Genomic DNA, 19,063 nt, shown 5'->3' with positions numbered 1-19,063 from the left:
CACAAAATGAGATTCAAACTGGTATGATGCCATTGATGATATGATCTCATTTCTAATATACATAATGGGTTTGTTTTTGCTATTTAGCATGTTTTTGACAAATTTAAATAATCTTATAGAATTGTGTATATTTTGTTACGTTACTTGTATTTTGGGAATCCCAAGTGGAAACAATATGCTGTCTGGAAATCACTCTGTAAAAGAATTTAATGTGAAACGAAGATCAAAGAAATGTATTATAATTTACAACTGTATTCTGAAATTAGCTAAGTTTACAAATCAATGCAATCTACTACAGAGGAATAACAATGACCGAACAAATTTAAACACGTCAAGGCTGAGTATCCAGGCTGAGCAGAGATCTTCACACAAGAGCTGCTCTCACTGTAATGCTCAAGGCAATACATTATATATATATATCTATATATATATAAACAAAGGTTTCCTAACTCTGCTTCAGGTTACTGTGAAATAATTCATAAAGCCTAGAAATTTCAACATCAGTACTGTTGTGCCTCCTGGTCTAAATATAGTAACCAGCACACAATTGTCCTCAATTGAATTATAACAACCAAGTACAAATACAACACTGCTCCACAATGTCCAAATATGTCAGTGTCTGTCGACCTATCACTGTCCTCTTTGCATAAGTCTACTGTTACTTTCTTCTCCAACAACAAAATTTTGGCATAAAATCAGTAAGATCCCAAACTCACCCATGTGAGCAAAATTAACCCCAGCCCAGTGGTATCGAGAAGGCTAAAAGAAAACAAACCTTTCCTGTCTGCCTTGTATGTAACTGCTGTTCAGGGTATGAGGGTTTGAACCCTGTGAACCACCTTTGGCCTATGCAGAAAAACAGATCTTCACTGTGGCCATAAGTCATGTTCAAGGGAGGGGTGTCGAAACAAGCACACACTTGGGCCCTTATGCTCAAAGTGTTTCTCAAAGGGTTTGAGGGTTTGAACCCTCTGAACCACCTTTGGCCTATGCAGAAAAACAGATCTTCACTGTGGCCATAAGTCATGTTCAAGGGAGGGGTGTCGAAACACGCACACACTTGGGCCCTTATTCTCAAAGTGTTTGTAGCCGCATAGAATTCGTAACTTTGATTGCAGTCACTGTGTTAAGAATGGGCTAAAGAATAGCTAGCCTGCCATCTAACTGTCCTACAGTCTACCGGGAAATAGCTTACTAATTTGGAGCCAATACTAACTGGATTCCCTATACCATAACCAGTTGACAATACTGTGATACTATAGTCTGGACAGATTTTACTTCTGATGTAAATTGCAGCCATTTTTTCATTTGTTCCTCGTTTCGTTGTATTGTGTTAATCTGAATATCTGCCAACAGCTGTCTCACAGGTTTGCAACATGAATATGTTCCAGGCTTATTCTGTGTCAGGGTTCCTGAATCTCTCAAATCTTGTTTAATTTCATTCAGTTCTGAATTTATTTTGAAGACCTGCATGACATAAGACAGCAGTTCAGATACCACAGAATTGTCTGAACTGTTGCATTCCTTTGGGCTTTTCAGCATACATTTCCTGATTCAGATATAGTCTGTATAGTTAGAACCTTTCAGTTTTTTGCAGTACAATTTTGACTAAGTAAATAAACATTTTTTCAGTTGGATTTTACTTCTACTTAAAGGACTATTTAGACTGGATAATTATTGATACTTAACAGTCAAACATTTTCTGACTGGACATCTGGTGGTATTTTTTATACTAATAGCACGTTTGGTTCGATTGTGTGTTTCCCTCCTTCAGCTGGATTGTCGATTTGTTTTCAGATTGATATTTTATTGCTGAAGCCAAGTCACAAAGAAGGTACAAGGTTTAATGCTCAGTGACCATGATTCAAATACTTGTCAAATCTGATTTCACGATCCGCAGATCCTTGTATGTTGGGATGCAAACAGAACCCACTGGTCACCACTTATTAGGACAGTGACTGCTGAATAACAGCACAGTCAGCCATCACAGCAGACTGTTACTGAATGTTCACAAAGTAAATCAGTGACACCACCAATAAGTAGCCAGTGATGAACAGTGCCCCTGGCATCTAGCCTCGCACAAATCTTCGACCTATTCTTTCTCTCATGGCCTGTTCTTTCAACCTCCCATTAAATGAGAACATGATACTCTATTCAGTCTTAATCTTTAATAACTGACATTTCATCTACAATTCATGTGTTTTGCACTGTATATTACACACATTTGGCTGTTACATTGCACAAACCAGCATGATCAATGTACTTACAGTGAGAGATATCAGTTGTGACAATATATTCAGTTACAGCTACTTGTCAGTCCACTAATTCTGTTTTACCATTTTAATACATTTCAGTACATACTGCCAATGAAATATTTCTGAACTCATTCTTCGATTCAGAGTGCTTGAGTGTACTCTGCCTTATGATCTGTAACATACACATGTATTAACTCAACTTAAAAATGAAAGAATTAAGTATGTAGTGTTTGAAACTCATAAAAGGTTTGATGTGTAGGAACAAAACAAACCTTTTGTCATCACTGTTGTAGTCTTGATACTACACTGACTTATTCTGAATATGTCATGATCGATACTTTCCCTCAAGTAAATAACTCATTTTTCAATACAAATTGTGAAACAGATGTCTCAATTCATGTACATTTTAGGGGAAAGACTATGTACCATAAATGTGTTAACTACTGCCTGATACATTGGTATTTTTACAAAAATGTATTAAAAAATCTTCTTTCTCAATACTAAAGGATATCATTTGTGAAAAGTAAAATAAAATATAAGACAAGCTTCACTGTTTTCACATCTTCCAAGGTTTCAAGACCTGTGGAGATTCAGATTATATATATATTCTTTATTACAGAAGTGTAGGCCATCGGCCCATAACTACAAAAGTTGCATGGTGTATGACAAAACATGGTGTATAGATTCAGATTCTAAAGATGTTCAAGGCCTCAATGATGAGAAAGCACTAAGCAAAAAAATGGTGAACACTAATACTTGTTCATTATGTTCACTAAAGGGATGAAAACATGTCAGCACTTGGCGTGAAATAAATAAATTGCAGTAAACATTCTGCACACTTGTGTAAAGGTCCCATTGTCTTGAGCATTTGTCATGCTTATCACAGGTCTATTTCTTGATGTCCATATTTTGTACACCTTCTTCTAAATTTTTCTTGTCTTTGCTTTTTTTCTGTTTCTTGTTTTCTTGTTCATCAATTGGAGCAGGTTTCACAAATGGTATTTTCTCTGCATATACTGAAACAGAAAGCAGTACATAAATAAACAAGAAGACTCACAAAGTGTACATGTACAGACTGTTTCATAAAAAGAGAGAATAATTATTACAAAGAACGCTAAAATGTAAGGCTAAATAAAAAAAAAGTGAAATGTTTCTCAGGCATCAGTGGATCATTTTTGTCTTTGCACGTAACAATTTCTTATTGCCATTTAAGAAAAATAATTCTGACTTGGCCACTTCCTGATTAAACATTTGTCCACTATTAGAATGAAGTAAGAATGAATGGGACTGAATGGGACTGAATATAACACGTGACAACTTCCAAAGCTGGATTTCTGAGTGAAAAGAAAACAAATATTTTCCTCCCTCATCAGCTTTTACTCCATCAAAATTTTTTTAAAATCCTCCCGCCCTCGTCACTTTTTTTTTTAAAATGTGTCCCAGAAACATTTATTTTTTATTCTTATTTTTTTCTTAAAATGTAATGTCTGCAACATTGTCACTCATACAGGTGCAAAAGGAGAATGATTTACTTGTCACTATTAAATTTTTAAATGATTCACTTTTAAAAGTCTAGCCTTTCAACTGCCAACATACATGAGCTCCTGCTAGTAAATGAATTGTTTCCATTAGTCATACAGTAACAGTAGCCATGACAACTTATGACAGGTCATTCCTAAAAACTACATAACTTACTTCTGAATCACAGTACAGTTACCATTTAGTTTGGGAAGTTGTCAAATGTAATGGAATATAACATATCAAAAGCAAAGAAGACTCATGAAATCTGTTTCTCCATGTAACCTTACCCTCTGGCATAAATCTGGCCAGGACCTTGGGGACAAGAATTCCATCCTCTGTCTGAAAGTTTTCCAGGATGGCACAAATGACTCTAGTTGTGGCACACATGGTAGCATTCAACATGTGTACATACTCCACCTGGAAAACACCAGCAAACACTCTTTAATATTACTTACATCAGAGTAGAAAGTACATGCATAATAACATTTTGATAATAGGACATGTTTATGTTTGAATAATATCATCAGTCATAGGCACACAACAAGTTTAGGCAATATGATGGTACACTGCTTCATTTCTGAGAGAGGCGGTGGGGGAGCCTTGTAATTAAAGCATCCGCTCATCGCGCTGAAGAACCAGGTTTGATTCCCCACATGGGTACAATGTGTGAAGCCAATTTCTGGCTTCCCCTGCCATAATAGTGCTGGCATATTGCTAAAAGACATATGAAGGGACACAACTCTGTATAGGGCCAACCCCAAGACCCTCAAGATAATGAGTAATATCTATGTCAATGTCAGTTGCTTGCCTAGCTTAATGGCCTACATCATTCTTTCGTGCAGGACAGATAATTCCTCATAACTCAATTGGTTTTCTCAAAAAAGGAAAACATGAAGAAGACAAACCCACAACTGGACCATACATTCTGCAGAATTTGTTGTGTTATGAATTGGGACAGCTTCCAAGTCATTAAAGGACTTGTCAGCATCTGTTGCTGAAATACACTTGCGGTCATGACCTTCATTCCTTACCTCCTGATTCATCTTCTTGGTCTGGCCAAATCTGATCTTGAGCCTCCTCGACTGGTAGTCTGTACAATTTGAACATGACACCAGCTCTCTAAAGGCACCAGACCCTGGGAACCATGCCTCCAGATCCAGCTTCTTGGAGGCAGCATTGTTTAGTTCACCTAAAAATAAGAAATATATGAATTAAACTGTCTTTCTCTTCATAAAATATGCCTTCAGCAATTTCAGCTTAAGAAAAATGTCTAATTCCTGCAATGCACAAACGCTGCATGAAAGTTCATGTTCTGATGTACATCCTACCTGAGACAATGTTCACCACTCGATAGGGAATGCCAAGTGACTGTGTGAAATCTTCAGCATTCTTAATCATTTCATCAAACATCTGCCAAGAGTAGTTCTCTTTTGGTGAAGTCACTACAAACTGCTCTACCTGCAATGAAAAGATATCAGAAAATATGAGAAGAAACTCTGAAGAATTACTACTACTTAATTGTTTTGAAACAAGTTGATTCTTCTCACTCCTAAGAGGAATTTGTTGCACTGACAATTTGTCACAACATGAAGAGCAAACACAATACATGGATGAAGAATTCCCCTAAGATTTTAACAAAAACAGATGACAGTATGTAGTATTAATCTGGCGACTAAATACCGCATGTGAATCCCACCTTTTCAAACTGATGCACCCTGAAGATTCCTCTTGAATCTCGGCCATGTGACCCAACCTCTTGGCGGAAGCATGTGGAGTACCCACAGTACTTCAGTGGCAGACTCTCAGTTGGAATCCACTCATCACGATGGAACGCAGCAATAGGTTGCTCCGAGGTTGCAATTAGATATTTCTCATCAAGACCACTGTCATCTTGTTTCTCACTGCTCTTGCCAATAACCTACATCGAGAAATGTCTAGGTTTAATGGCACAATCCAATGATATAATTTAAATTTTAAAAAAAGTGAATTTCATATTTTAAACTGTTGTTAAATATTGACACATACCTATGTTATATTTCAAAACCAACAGTACCTCTGGCAACTGTATGAGGACCTCAAGGAGGACTTAAGGCAGGTTGGCCAACCTTTTTACACGCGAAGGACTTACAATCTGACCCAAACTGTAGATGTGTATTAGCTGAGACACTGACCTTCCCATCATGAAGCTATCGAAGTGCTTCGAGTGTGGTACGTCTATGTTACCTATAGGAGGTTTGTCAGTTGTAGTACAATAACTTTGTTAAATGGGGCCTGTAATATCTATGCAACACAAGTATAGGGAATGTGTACTCCCAGCACTGCATTGTCTGTCTACATACCACAGGCATAAGTGAGCAAGTTCAACACCACTTTTAGCAACATTCCGGCAACATCACAGTGGGGAACACCAGAAATGGGCATTACTTGAGCCTGCAACTTCAAATGACATGCAGGACTACACCAGCTCCCACAATGGATAAGGCCAGTACTTACAACAATGACCAGATGGACAGCTTAGACAAATTTCAGACTCACAAAAGTACCGCAACAGCACTGCACAATGTCCTTGTTTATTTAAACTTTCTTTACCTCCTACCACCCCACCAGCTTGAGTGGGACTACATGTCCCTAGTGGACACTGACCTTGTAGAGCTCCTCGTCGAACTGAGAGAGCTGAGCCACCTCCTGCATCACCTCCTTTCTCATGAAGAAGGGAGTGTACAGTGGAGTGTAGCCCTGAAGATGCAGCATCTGCATGGCATGGTTGATCAGGGCCTGTTCAAGAAAGACTAGTGGGCCCTGGAACGAGGACAGACTTCACTACAACTACTTGCAAACATTATATGTATGATTAATACATAGGTCATCATAGTAAAACATCATGCAACATAATCTCTGATCTGTTACACACTGTCTACTTTGACTCATGACAGAAAAGAAAAGTTCTGTTGCTATTTGATGCCAAGATGTCATTAAGTGATATGGTTTCATTTCTACTTTCTTTCTCTAATTTCTTGATCCCTCTTTCAATTTTATTGGGCTGGTTTTGTCATCGTGTTTTAGAACTAAGCTCAAATCTTAGTAAAAGACGTAAAAATCCCCTGTAATGTTAAAACAATGGTGACATTTGTTTCTATCAACATGGTGTATTTAAACAAGATCTTTATTAGAAATGATTAGTACACCTTAAGGTAGTATCCTCGTCCACCAGCTGTGACGGTCCCTCTCTCAGTATCGACACCGTCCACCATCACCACCAGATCAATGTGGGAATACTTCTTCTTCACTTCTGTTTCACCAAATGTACGTTCAATTCCATTCTCTGCCTGTGCACATAATTAAAGTCATATGTTGTAAAAGAACTGAAAGAACAGTTGTAACAGTGGACACTGTGTCACTTAGTCGAGGAAAACAGATCGTATACATTTGTACCCACCTAATGTGAAAAATTCTACAATATTCAAATTAACTAACCTCATTCTGCCATTGCAAACTTTCCTTTACATCCTTGAAGCATTCATGCAGAAGGATAAAAAACAATGTATCATGTTCTAAAAATCTATTAAATTTGAAACACAATGAAAATACTCAGAATAAAGATCACATGCAAATCTGACCTCATCATTGCTGACAATGCAGCTTTCATGAATCAAATTGCCAATTTCCTTGAGACTGTCATTCCGCAAGGTTTCCTCTGTAGCCAGATCAGCATCATTCTTCTTCATGGCTTCATCGATCTCGACTCGTACTTTCTTGATCTGGTTCACTGTCAAACCCTGTGATCAATGTAAAACTACAGTATTCCCGAGTGTCGTCAGTGATTCGTACATAATTGTGTTCATCTGATCTTTATCATATAGTTACCCTGTTCATTCATGTGAAAGTATTTAGTCTGGTTTCAGCATGTTCATCATAATTTACTTTATTAGATAATGGAACACAAGCAATTTCCAACCCTGAAAACAGACTGATAATGAGTCGTTAACTGGGAAGAAAGCCAAGATAATCGCACAATAAATAGTCTAGGTGTGAAACAAATGACTTAATTCTACTCAAAACTGTCTTGACAACATTTTGCTAGCACACTTGTTGAATTAAATGTTTTCAGCACAGACTGTTAAGGGTTGCCTACAGCTAGCTGTTCCTGTGTAAGACTATCAAGGTTGTCCAGGACCTCGGATGGAACTGCTGAATCATCACCCACTGCTTCCTTTTTCTGTGAAGAAAGACTGACATATATCACCTGTGTAATCATTGAAGGAAAACCAAGTTCTATGGAAAGTCAACTTCTTGCAATGGATGCAACGTTTCAGTGTAGGTACTTGATAAAGGTGTTACTGTTAGTACCGAAATGTTGCATCCGTTGCAATAAAGAAGTTGCCTATCCATAGATCTTCATCTATACAACTTCTAAAATGCCTTTCAAAGACGTGTAATCATTGTTTTCTGGATATCTTGTCATATTACCATACTGAACAAGTAAAAGGATCACTTTGTAAAGGACATATGAACATGGCAGTGGTAGACTTGAAAAGTTCAATGGAAATCACACCATATGCCTTTTTGTAACACAGAAACGACCATAAACATGAAAATATTTTATGCATGTAATTACTCTTCAGCAGGAAAGTACACATTCTGGTACATTTCTGGGTATACTCACATCTTGGATTCGAACCACACATTCAGAGTATGCCATACAATCCCCAGCTCACAAAGTGAACAATCTAACCCACTCTGACTACTAATTCAGGCCTCCTTTGCTTGTTATTCAAAGATGATGTCACAGATAGACTGATCATGGACTGTGAGGTAGTTGTTAGTTAGTTAGCCTATTATCATAATCATCATGTGTCAAAGTGCACAATCTGGCAGGATGAATAAATATCAAAGTTTTGGGGAATGATAAAACAGCTGTTTGGGTGTTTATAGCAGTTTGCCGACTTAGCTATACCAGCTTACTGTTGTTCTGTCACATACCCATGATAACATATACATACATACAATATACAAACCTTCATCTTTTCTCCAATAACCTTGCTACACATGTTCTTGAGCTTGTTCAGCAAATCTGCTCGGAACCTCACTTAAAGAAAAGAAACACACAATCAATAATAAGATACAGACCATTGCAGACAGCAAATCCGCAAATCCCAAAGTGACCTTATTTTCAATCAATATATTTTCTGTTTGTTATTTAACCTCACACTCAGCAACATTCATGCTATATGGTGTCTGTCGGTAAATAATTCTGGACCAGACAAATCCAGTGATTAACAAATTGAGCATCTAAACAGTTAAGGTACAATTATGTGTCTACTAAGTCAGTGAGTCTGACCACCGAATCCAGATAGTCACCTTTTATGACACGCATGGGCTGCTGAATACCAATTCCAACCTACATCTTCACCTGTATTGTGTGTCTCAGAAGATTAATTTGCACTATTCAAGTGTTTGCTCATCATGTTGAAGATTCGAGTTCGAAGCCCATATTTCTGTGTTCTCCGCTGTGATATTGTGGGATTATTGCTATAGGCCTTGTAAAAATATACTCTATCACTCACTCAGATTAATGCAACAGTAAACTGATCAATGAATCATGATTTACTCATTATAATGAAAACAAATACAGAATATATAGCAAACGAATGATCAGCTGTATACCATTATATACAAGGATCTTAAAATAGTAATAAACATCACTGGATCTTCTTACAAATAGACAAACTTCGCCTCAGTGTGCACGAACACACCATATTATACATTATAACCCAAGAAGGGCAAGATGTCTTAGGAATTAGTTAAACATGATTAGTAAGAGTAGTAACAGTCTACACATAATCTTGCACATGATTACAGTAGGTATGACGACATCACCTGTCACATAGTGTGAACTTAGCCTCAACAGGCAGATGTCAACTCCCAAACTTACGTTTCCGCCAAGCAGTGTCGTGGTCGACTACCTTGTCCACTAACGTAACATCTTTAAATCTTTTAGCTTGATTCTCCTTGATTTTAGCAGGGTCACCGCCCTTGTCGGCACGGAAGAGTTCAATATCTAACACCATGTTGACAAATGAAATAAAACTTCACGCAACGATCTGCCTGTGAGCCTTGCCGGTTCGCTTCTCCCAACGTGGACCACTACGCATGCGCATTTATGTTTTCAGCCTTGGGGAGGTATGATTATATTGAATTTGTTTTGAATGTAAACGAGAATTCAGAATGAAACACATATAAATTGGAAAGCATAAACAAATAAATATAAATGTTGAGAATTTTTTAAAACAAGATCTTTCGAAATCATAGTGACTTTGGTCTTTTTCTACTAGCACAAGTTGATAGTGCTATACATTCTCCATGTTGACGCTTTCTTGCATCAGCCAGATGTAGCCTTGCTGAAGGCTCTTATCGGGAACGACAATCCTGTTTTATATCGATTTATGTTTTTTATTCCGGGAGGGTATAAGTTCGTGGGTGCCATTCAAATTGCCCCAGCTACAAAATGCAACAGTAAATATGCCTTTTGTTCTTAGGAGTTACCGATGGAACATTTCTAAGAAATTTTACTTCCTGTAAAAACTTTTATATGAACAAATATAATATCAAATCTACAAAAACTATGCATTTATGGCATATTTTTAATCATATTAAATAAATCGGGTCATTTTGACTATTCTCTGGGGCAATTTGATCAAACACTCGGGGCAATTTGACCAAATATGCTTCATCCTTAGTTGAATCAGGGATAATCTACAAGAGGGATTGTTGCTTTCTTTACCATTTGTACTAACGTGTGCCACGTCATGATCCAGTGCACACAGTGACTTGGTTCATTCCCAGTGCAACTTCAGCTGTTTAGCAGAACTTCAGTCAATAATGGCAATAAGAAATTGAATCACTGATCTTAGGTTATTTGATTTACGTCTGCTTATAACTAATGTAAAGGGAAACTTCATTCATTCAACTAGTAGACACTGCGTTCCTGTGATCGTCTAACTGAACCTATTATGTTTCACTTGCAGACTTTATGTAAACTTATATAGAATAATATTTGATTGATGTATTTACTACGACCGATAGGAAATGTTCATACTGTAATGCAACTGAGTATTGCGAAATGCTTCGCGCACATCAGGGAAGACTAGTCATTTCGACCTGCTGCGCAACTCAGTTTGCTTATCACACATTATAGAGTACAGACAATACAGAACCGTGAATAACTCATTGGCCGCAAAGCCGTATGTGGAATATTTATGGTGTTTCACTTTTGATATATGTCGTATTGAAACGCTTTTGTTTGAATGTAGGGATAAAGAAATGTATCTAAATGCATATTATTACCTTTAAGAAAATATTGTCAATTCAATATTCTAATTTTGTATGTAAGCGAACATTGCATATCTTCTTTGGAATATCTGTATCCTAGTTATTATTTGATGGACTATACAATGTTTAAACTGCAGTGGTATTACATGAGGGTTACGTGAGTTGTACTTCTGTTTCTTATAATCTTTCGCCCCGTGAAGGTCCGGGGTGGAATAGGCCTTCAGCAACCCATGCTTGCCATAAAATACCACTATGCTTGTCGTAAGAGGCGATTATAACGGGATCGGATGTTCAGTTTCGCGGACTTGGTTGACACAAGTCATCGGTTCCCAACTGCGCAGATCGATGCTCATGTTGATGTTCACTGGATTGTCTGGTCCAGACTCGATTATTTACAGACCGCCGCCATATAGCTTGAATATTGCTGAGTGCGGCGTAAAACTAAACTCACTCACTCTTATGATCTTTCTTCTCATATAATGATAACCAGTCGAACACAGCATTCGGAAATCAGAATGTGCTCTTTCGATACGAGTGTACTTTTTTATGTGACAAGTCATGATTAGTTTTAATTGAAATTCCCAACATTTAATTGCAGTCTCGGGTATACAGCTTGCTGATTTTGCTGTCACCCGTTGTTATCCCCAGAGCACCAAGCAGCACGACGTCACTGGCATTTGAGGTGATAGGTTAGGGTCCCTTTTTATGTTTTTTCGACCGATTGACGTGACAACAGACGTGCTCGTGTTAAAGTCTTGGGTCTCAGAAACGCTGCATATTCACTACGAAAATTCAGCACAAGGGCATCCTCCGTGTACGACAATATCAGGCCACACCGTGCTCATGCCGTTGGTGATATTCCATAGAACATGTTTGGGATGTTGTAGGTCGCAGAGAACATCATAGATATCCTCCAGTACAAAATCCTGATATACTGGAACACGCAATGGGTTATTTTTTGTATGCCAGAATAATGTAAATGACCGTACTTGTTGATGTCATACGGCTGTATATGGCTATCAGCACTACAAAATGAGTCGACTTTTGCGAGGTTGTTTATCCGATTAAACTGTTGCTGTGTGTAATTCAGGACATCCATCGTCCAAATATTCCTGAAAACCCCTAAACTATGTAACCAAGCCATTTGAGACTATTTGTTATTATCCTATCTGCATTCTTTATCTTTGTCACCACTGCAGTGTACATATTCTTGTCAGCCACCCTGTTTCTCTTTGTCACTTCCAGTAATTACTGTACATCTGCATATGACATCTATGGCCTTTAGTGATCAAACCCCTTGGCTATGTCTGTCAACCAAAACCATACGCACACACACATCAACTTTAGAAGGAAGTGCTATTGTTTCTCTGTCTGTCCATCTCTGAGTCTTTGCCTGTCCACTGTTGTTAAAACCTGTGTATATATACATGTATGTTCACAGCTATACTGATGGTGGAGTCCGGTATCCCGACTGCCTGTGTAGGGACGACCACGAGCAGCGTTATGCCGCTCGTAGGAAAGGCCCTGGTGTTGAGCTGGAAGTTCATGTTTACTTGTTCATGTCATGTCTTGTGGAACTAACTAACGAAGTTTAAACACAACTAGGCTAAACTCTAGTCTCTGAAATGAACACATTTTACTGAAAAAACGTTCATAGTGAAAAACAATAATATAATGAAATGGAGCCTTACTTGAGACTTTCAGAGACTTTTCAGAAGCTGGAGGAAATCTAGACTTGCCACATTTTCTAGACTTGCGAGGGCTTTCTTGGATATATATACTTCAGGGTCTGTACGACAGACTAAAACACAACGTATTCGTCCGTCTTCGTCAACGTTCTCTTCATCAGACTCAACATGCCTTGTCTTCCTCAATATGTTCTTCGTCTTCATCATGACTTAATTCGAGAGTCTGCGACATTTTCCGTTCTTTTTGAGTTTAGATATTCCTTGAGGTTAAGGTGAGATTAGGATACGCCCCTTTTGTATAGTTGAATAATTATGATACTGTATTAACGGCACTCTGAATAATATACGGCTGTATATAATATCAATACACTGACTGGGGGAATATTTCTTCATGTTAAAACCAGAGATACTGTAACAGAATCTTTTGTAGATTATCCCTGTAAAAACGTTGTATGAAGACGGTTGCTGAGCCCTTAAACCCCGACAGGTCTTAAGTCCGGCGTATGTATGGTCTGTATCCCTAACATATTAAAAAAAAATTCAAGTGTTTTATCGATTTAAACCACAAACGCGAGTCACTTCTCCGAAATATAGCCTATAACATGCTGAAGAGCAGTGAACTCAATGTGCCGCATATATAGATATGACATCATAACAGCATCAATCAGTTGTCACTGCCGCACATACGTATGTTTGTATGTGGTTTCCAGACGAGTTTGTTGTTACAGATCAGTCCTTGAGTACTCCCAAATACCTCTGATGGACAACAGCAGTCGTGAAGCTGCTTGATAGCCTTCCTGGCCGGTGCTATGTGTTATTTCTGTTCAATATCTGTAACTTGAGGTTCAGGCTGTTTGATAGAATCTGTGTCAACCGTGTTGTGAGCTGATTCCCTGCAGGTGTAGCCTAGTGGTTTAGGCGTTCGACCCAGGTTCCATTGCACTATTGTCACATTGTGTAAAACCCATTTCTGGTGTCCCCTTTTGTGATATTTCTTAAAAAAAGGGCGTAAATCTAAACTCACTCGCTACCATATCTGAATTTAAACCTTGATGTGAATGTTGTTTGTTTTTGGGGTAAGATAAAAGATGTTTAATGTCACGTTCAAGATTATATCACTTATATATCCAGGTCGATGCATGTGTGTAGCTGCTTGTACTAGTCTGACCTCATGACCATTGTGTGTCCCTTGCCCTTCAAGACATATGCATACATGCAGTTTAACAGGATTGATAATCCCGTCAGACACAGACTTTCAGCTGGACAGACCTTATCCACTTATTGCTGACTAGCCTGGTGGTAGGTGGTAGGGAGGGTGGTAGTAGGTGGTAGCCAATGGATCGACTCCACACTCTCCTCTCTTGGGTAGACACTTTATCCTCTAGAGGACAGGAGCCATTTTGATATGGTGTTACTGTCCCTGAACTGCATTATTTACCCTGAACGACAAAGCACAAAAGACACTGAAAAATTAGCCCGAGATTTTAGGGGGCTTTTATTGCAGATTTGCATCCATCTCAAAAGCGTTAACAACGAAACAAAAACGAGGGAAATCCATCTCTGGAAAATTCGCATGTCTGATTTTGCTGTTCCTTCCTGATGTATTTGAAATACTGTTCACAGCACAGTTAAACCCAACTCTCATTCATTTTCTGGGAAGAAAACAGAGAAACACATACATATTCCACAGTATTTATTTACAACAGTGACATCGATTATTATTAAAATGAGATATTCCATGTATATATTTGAACACTACCAGTATGTATGAATGACTTCATAAGTGGACATACCTAGCATTTGTTTTCTTCTGACGTTAACTCTGTAATACTTGACTTGCTGTTGCAGTAAAAGATGTACACAGCAGGAGCAAAATAATACTTCATACTGTATTATCACAATCATAAACCTGTGACATCGTGAAGCCTTGTGTTAAAATACAATCCAAATTAATTCAATTCCCAAACAACACTCTGACCATTTTGCTTCAGAAAAATAGATAAATAAAAATACATCGGTGTCAATACTGATTTGCATAATACAATCACAGACATGTACAACAGATATACGAACTGTTTTGGTATTGAAGGGAAGGCAATGACATGGGGAATGCTGACAGGTTATAGGCACATGCAGGAAGGCTGAAATGTACATGACATTGATGACAATTGTACATTTCACTACCGGGTGTGTAAATATACAAGTGCAGCCAGCATGTATGGATGCTTAATACTGTGTCAACATAAGGAATAGATAATAATGGGGACAAAAATAATTTTCTTGAGCTATTCACGTGTATCAATAATATTGAGCTTGGGCAAATATGGCATGGGAAGTGGAGGACAGTGCATGTCATTTTGGCTTGTGAAAGTTTCTTTAAGAGAAACTCTGGCTTAAGTCTGAAATGAATAAAACAACATGGCATGGGGTCACATCACACAACAACTACTTCATGTCAGACTTATACTTCCTCAAGCATTAATAAAAATATGAAATCTCTGTAGTTACTCAGTGTATGTCATAATGACATTTAACTTTTAATAGTTATAAAATGGCTTGTGTCAAATGTCAAGCTAGTCCTCATATGAAAGTGCCTTTTACAAATAGTACAAAATGAGCACAGTCATCCTTATTTTGGCATACAATGGCCAAAGTAAGAAAATTTTACTTAGGTATCACGGTAGATTCTTGGCATGGACCGATTTTGTGGCATGTGTTATAAGACGCTGTTGTAAAAATATATCACAGTAAGGGGAAACTACAGTGGAAGCTGTCTAAACCGACACTCATTTGGACTGAATACATAACACAGTTTAGACAATGTGCTGGATTGTAGAGCTGATGATAAATGTTCAAGTCATGGATCTGACTAAGATTTCATGTCGGTGTCGACAACTTGCCAGATTGGACAGATGACGGATTGACAGCTTCCACTGTAGTATTCTACATATGTACAGAAACTCAAGCATACACTTGTTTCTACTGAACCAGATATTTTTCAATAAATGATTGCAAAGCTTTGCAAAGGAAGTGACACATTGTAATATATTCCGTCAGATGTGGAGAAACAGAGCGCATGAGTTGTGGAGTATATGTCTTGCAGCATGTTCTGCATTCCAATGTTAAAATAAATTCATATATATATATATACAGTCCTGTTTTTGTTTGTGGTTAGGTTAGAAATTCCTCACTTGTATGACATCATGGTAGGTTCATAAATATGTGTCAGATATATTCCTTTAAAAGATAAGTCGAACTGATTTTGCTTAACTGATTAGTCATCATGTATGTCTCATTACAAAATTAGATCATAATATTGATTAACTGCTTACAAAATACTACAATATTTTAAAGCTTTAAAATGCAACCCTAGTCTACACTTATTTCCAGCACCATACATTCCTCCATGCACACGATTTGAGAAAATAAGAAAGTTTAAATTTCAATGGGTTTAGGCACAGGTTTCCTGATATGTCGCATAGTTGAACCAGCTTCATTTGGTTTGAATGGAGCATGAGAGCCATATGGACGAGGTATTGGCAGTTCACTATCATCATCAGGAATGTAGGCATTAGGTCGAGGTTCGGCAGTTGTGTACAATCCTCCAGCCAGCTTGTACTGTTCCTCCTCTTCTTCTGCCTGGGAACATACAAAGATGGTGGTTTAGTGTTTATTTTTCACAATAATTAGAATCAAGACTGACTAAGTTGGCAGTGTTTTTGTTGAAGGTAAAATTAGGTTATCAATAACACACTGATTGCCTGTCGTTTTGAGTGAGTTTAGTTTTATACCAAAAACAGCAATATTCCAGACAATCCAATGATCAACAGCATGAGCATTGGTCCTTCTGAAGCGAGGGACTGAGAAGTTCTATTCCACCTAAATAGGCTGCAATTAATAAGTTACATTTTGGCTGGCCTCAGGAGGTCAGTGCATAGTTTAATCTAAATCACGTTATGTAGTCAACATCTGGTTCATAAACAACAAAGTCTCTGCAATTCATAAGTTTTGCTCAATTGAGAATTTGTAGAGCATGTCTACAATCAGCTGGGAGATTCTTGATTATTGATTAGATGTCTTGACCTGGCATCCCCAAATTCGTTCAAAGCAAATGCATGTGATCAAAGAGGTGGAATCTGACTAGTCACTGGGAAGGACATAGAAGGGGCATAACGCCAAATAGACACCGTGGTTATAATTCTTATCACATCTGTCCATAATCCTTTTCAATGCAAAATAAGGGAATGAATTACCGTTTTTTTGATAAACCACTTACATTTAACCACTTACATTTAAGCTCACTTGTGCTGCCATGTATTGAAATGCAAACTTGAATATAACATCCCTCTGTTCATCATCCCAAACAGAATATCGCTTGATTGTCAGTACACCCAAGATCACAAAATCTATGATGTTCAGCTTACATAATTAATATTGCATACACAACAGTACGGTTTAAAGACATAATATATTCCAGTGCCCTATGACCCCAACAGTCAGCCACTCACAGCTCTGATGTCATCCTTGTCCTGTATCCTCCTCATCTCATCTCTGACCATTCGCAGCCATTCTCTCTCTATCATCTCAGATGGTGGTTCTCCCTTCTCCATCCTCATGTAGCATTGCTCCAGCTCTGTCTCCTGACCTCGCAGCTGCTGCTGTAGCTTCATGGCGTTTGCCTGGTTCATTGACAGCTCTGACACAAGCGCCATCATCTTCCGCGTTGTTTCCTTGATCCTTGCTTGCACATCATTAACCTGTACAGAGAACACACAGTGAATGCTGCTGCACGCTGTTGTCAGTAATAATACAAACTTGACCCTTGATATTAGAAATAACAATTGGTCAACATGTCAACTTTGTTCTAAGACCATTTATTTCTTTATATTTTCATGTAATAGCAAGGAATGCAATTAAACACCAACCTTCTTGGCTAGATCTAGGGTGTCCTGTTTCCCGACCTCAGCTTTTCCCCGGATGCGGTCTGCTAGTCTGTTCACCTGTTCAAAGATGAGGTCTTTTTCCAGAAGCTGTTCTTCTTTCTCAGCTAATCTCATCTCGAGCTGAAAATATGAAGGCAATATGTAACATCAGAACCCATAATCCCCCAAACTCTGGAACACAGAATGCTATGTCTTCAGATTCAGAAGCAGAGTTATCAAATGGTGATGCACATGATATCTACCAACGTTATAGTCTGGAATGTTAGATAGGGTGCTCCCTTACATTAGTGCCATAGCAGTAGAACATACTTCTCTGAGAATGACTTGTCTGAAAATAACTGGAAAGTTAAAATGACGTTTTCTCTATATAAATGTAAAATATAAGTACAACATCAGGGCCCATTCCTCCAAGTAATTGTGACCCTATGCAAGTCTTAAGTCTATAGTTAAAGGATGGGAGTTACGTTCAACTTAGTGCTATGATCACCTAGATCACCATCACAGATCAGTTTAGACAGATGCAACAATTTAGCCTATAAATGTCTCAATCTGCATATCTAGTCATGTGTCTGTGCCTGTCGATGATATTAAATGAACAGCAACATGGCTTTCCCTGAAATCACAATTTAAAAAAATTTACCCTTCCTTGAATGGGAACTTTCATACAATAAAAGACATATTGTCCAGTTACTATGATAATTTCATTTTACAAAACCTTTTGAAGCATGTTTGAGTGGCATTTTAGAAGTTGAGGTGTACAAATAGGACAAATTGTTATGAATAACAACTTCTTAATTGCGTGAGTGCGATGTTTCGATACAGATTCTTGTACCATTGTCAAGCAGGAGTGATGCATGAAATGAAGAACATGTTTATATATATACTAATTAAAACAATGAGATAACATAATATACAAAGAAAACACAATTCACCAATCTTGGCATTATGTTGCTCCCTTTGTCAATTGTGTTTTCTTTGTATATTATGTTATCTCATTGTTTTATTAGCATATTATATATACATGTTCTTCATTTCATGCATCATTCCTGCTTGACAGTGGTACAAGAATCTGTATTGAAACATCACACTCACGCAGTAGAGAAGTTATTATCCATAACGATTTGTGTTTTGAAGCCTTGAAATATTTCCATGATTGGAAAACCACCTGCCACTCTTACCTCCTCCACTTTAGTCTGTATCTCTGCTGGAGTTGGGTCATGACCCTCCAGGTATCGAACTCGGGTCTCATCATACGGATTTTCCAGGTCCTTCTCCAGCTCCAACATCCGGTCCTGACACTGCTGCAGCTGTAACACAAGACATCACT

At 38.0% G+C, this 19,063-nt stretch overlaps 3 protein-coding genes across 4 annotated transcripts in view; 1 reads left to right on the top strand and 2 right to left on the bottom strand.

The window, feature by feature from the left end:
* Positions 1-2,153: 2,153 nt before the first annotated feature.
* Positions 2,154-9,938, bottom strand: LOC137296671 (serine--tRNA ligase, cytoplasmic-like). The gene is made up of 11 exons (XM_067828489.1): positions 9,709-9,938; positions 8,792-8,862; positions 7,909-7,992; positions 7,394-7,552; positions 6,962-7,102; positions 6,420-6,575; positions 5,473-5,694; positions 5,105-5,234; positions 4,808-4,965; positions 4,064-4,193; positions 2,154-3,271 (listed from the first exon to the last, which is right to left on the bottom strand). The coding sequence occupies exons 1-11, from the start codon at positions 9,842-9,844 to the stop codon at positions 3,144-3,146; spliced, it is 1,515 nt and encodes a 504-aa protein (XP_067684590.1). The 5' UTR covers positions 9,845-9,938; the 3' UTR covers positions 2,154-3,143.
* The window catches only part of LOC137296672 (ruvB-like 1), a 51,489-nt gene continuing 39,254 nt past the window's right edge, over positions 6,829-19,063 (top strand). The window contains exon 1 of the mRNA XM_067828491.1: positions 6,829-6,841. The gene's annotated coding sequence lies outside the window, so the exon portion shown is untranslated. The remainder of the gene's footprint in view (positions 6,842-19,063) is intronic.
* Positions 14,472-19,063, bottom strand: part of LOC137296669 (coiled-coil domain-containing protein 146-like) — a 38,446-nt gene continuing 33,854 nt past the window's right edge. Inside the window, exons 17-21 of one of the 2 annotated variants that reach the window (XR_010957655.1) lie at positions 18,915-19,043; positions 17,719-17,856; positions 17,302-17,550; positions 15,749-16,432; positions 14,472-15,563 (exon numbers count right to left, since the gene is read on the bottom strand). Coding sequence is in view for 1 of the 2 variants with exons in the window: in XM_067828488.1 (XP_067684589.1) it covers positions 16,229-16,432; positions 17,302-17,550; positions 17,719-17,856; positions 18,915-19,043 (720 nt within the window). In the remaining variant the exon portion in view is untranslated. Of the gene's footprint in view, positions 16,433-17,301; positions 17,551-17,718; positions 17,857-18,914; positions 19,044-19,063 lie in introns of both variants that reach the window. The other variant, XM_067828488.1, reaches the window with a different exon arrangement.

Source organism: Haliotis asinina, chromosome 9, assembly GCF_037392515.1.
Source record: "Haliotis asinina isolate JCU_RB_2024 chromosome 9, JCU_Hal_asi_v2, whole genome shotgun sequence".
Taxonomy (NCBI): Eukaryota; Metazoa; Mollusca; class Gastropoda; order Lepetellida; family Haliotidae; genus Haliotis; species Haliotis asinina.
The sequence above is the reverse complement of the archived record's forward strand: the minus strand, read 5'-3'. Positions and strand labels throughout refer to the sequence as shown.

Excerpts from the sequence above, each read along its gene's own strand:
- LOC137296671 (XM_067828489.1), bottom strand. The coding sequence starts at position 9,844 with ATGGTGTTAGATATTGAACTCTTCCGTGCCGACAAGGGCGGTGACCCT. Across the intron at positions 7,553-7,908 it reads TTACACAGGAACAGCTAGCT|GGTTTGACAGTGAACCAGAT; the intron begins GTAGGCAACCCT and ends CATTGATCACAG. Across the intron at positions 6,576-6,961 it reads GACGAGGATACTACCTTAAG|GGCCCACTAGTCTTTCTTGA; the intron begins GTGTACTAATCA and ends TCCTCGTTCCAG.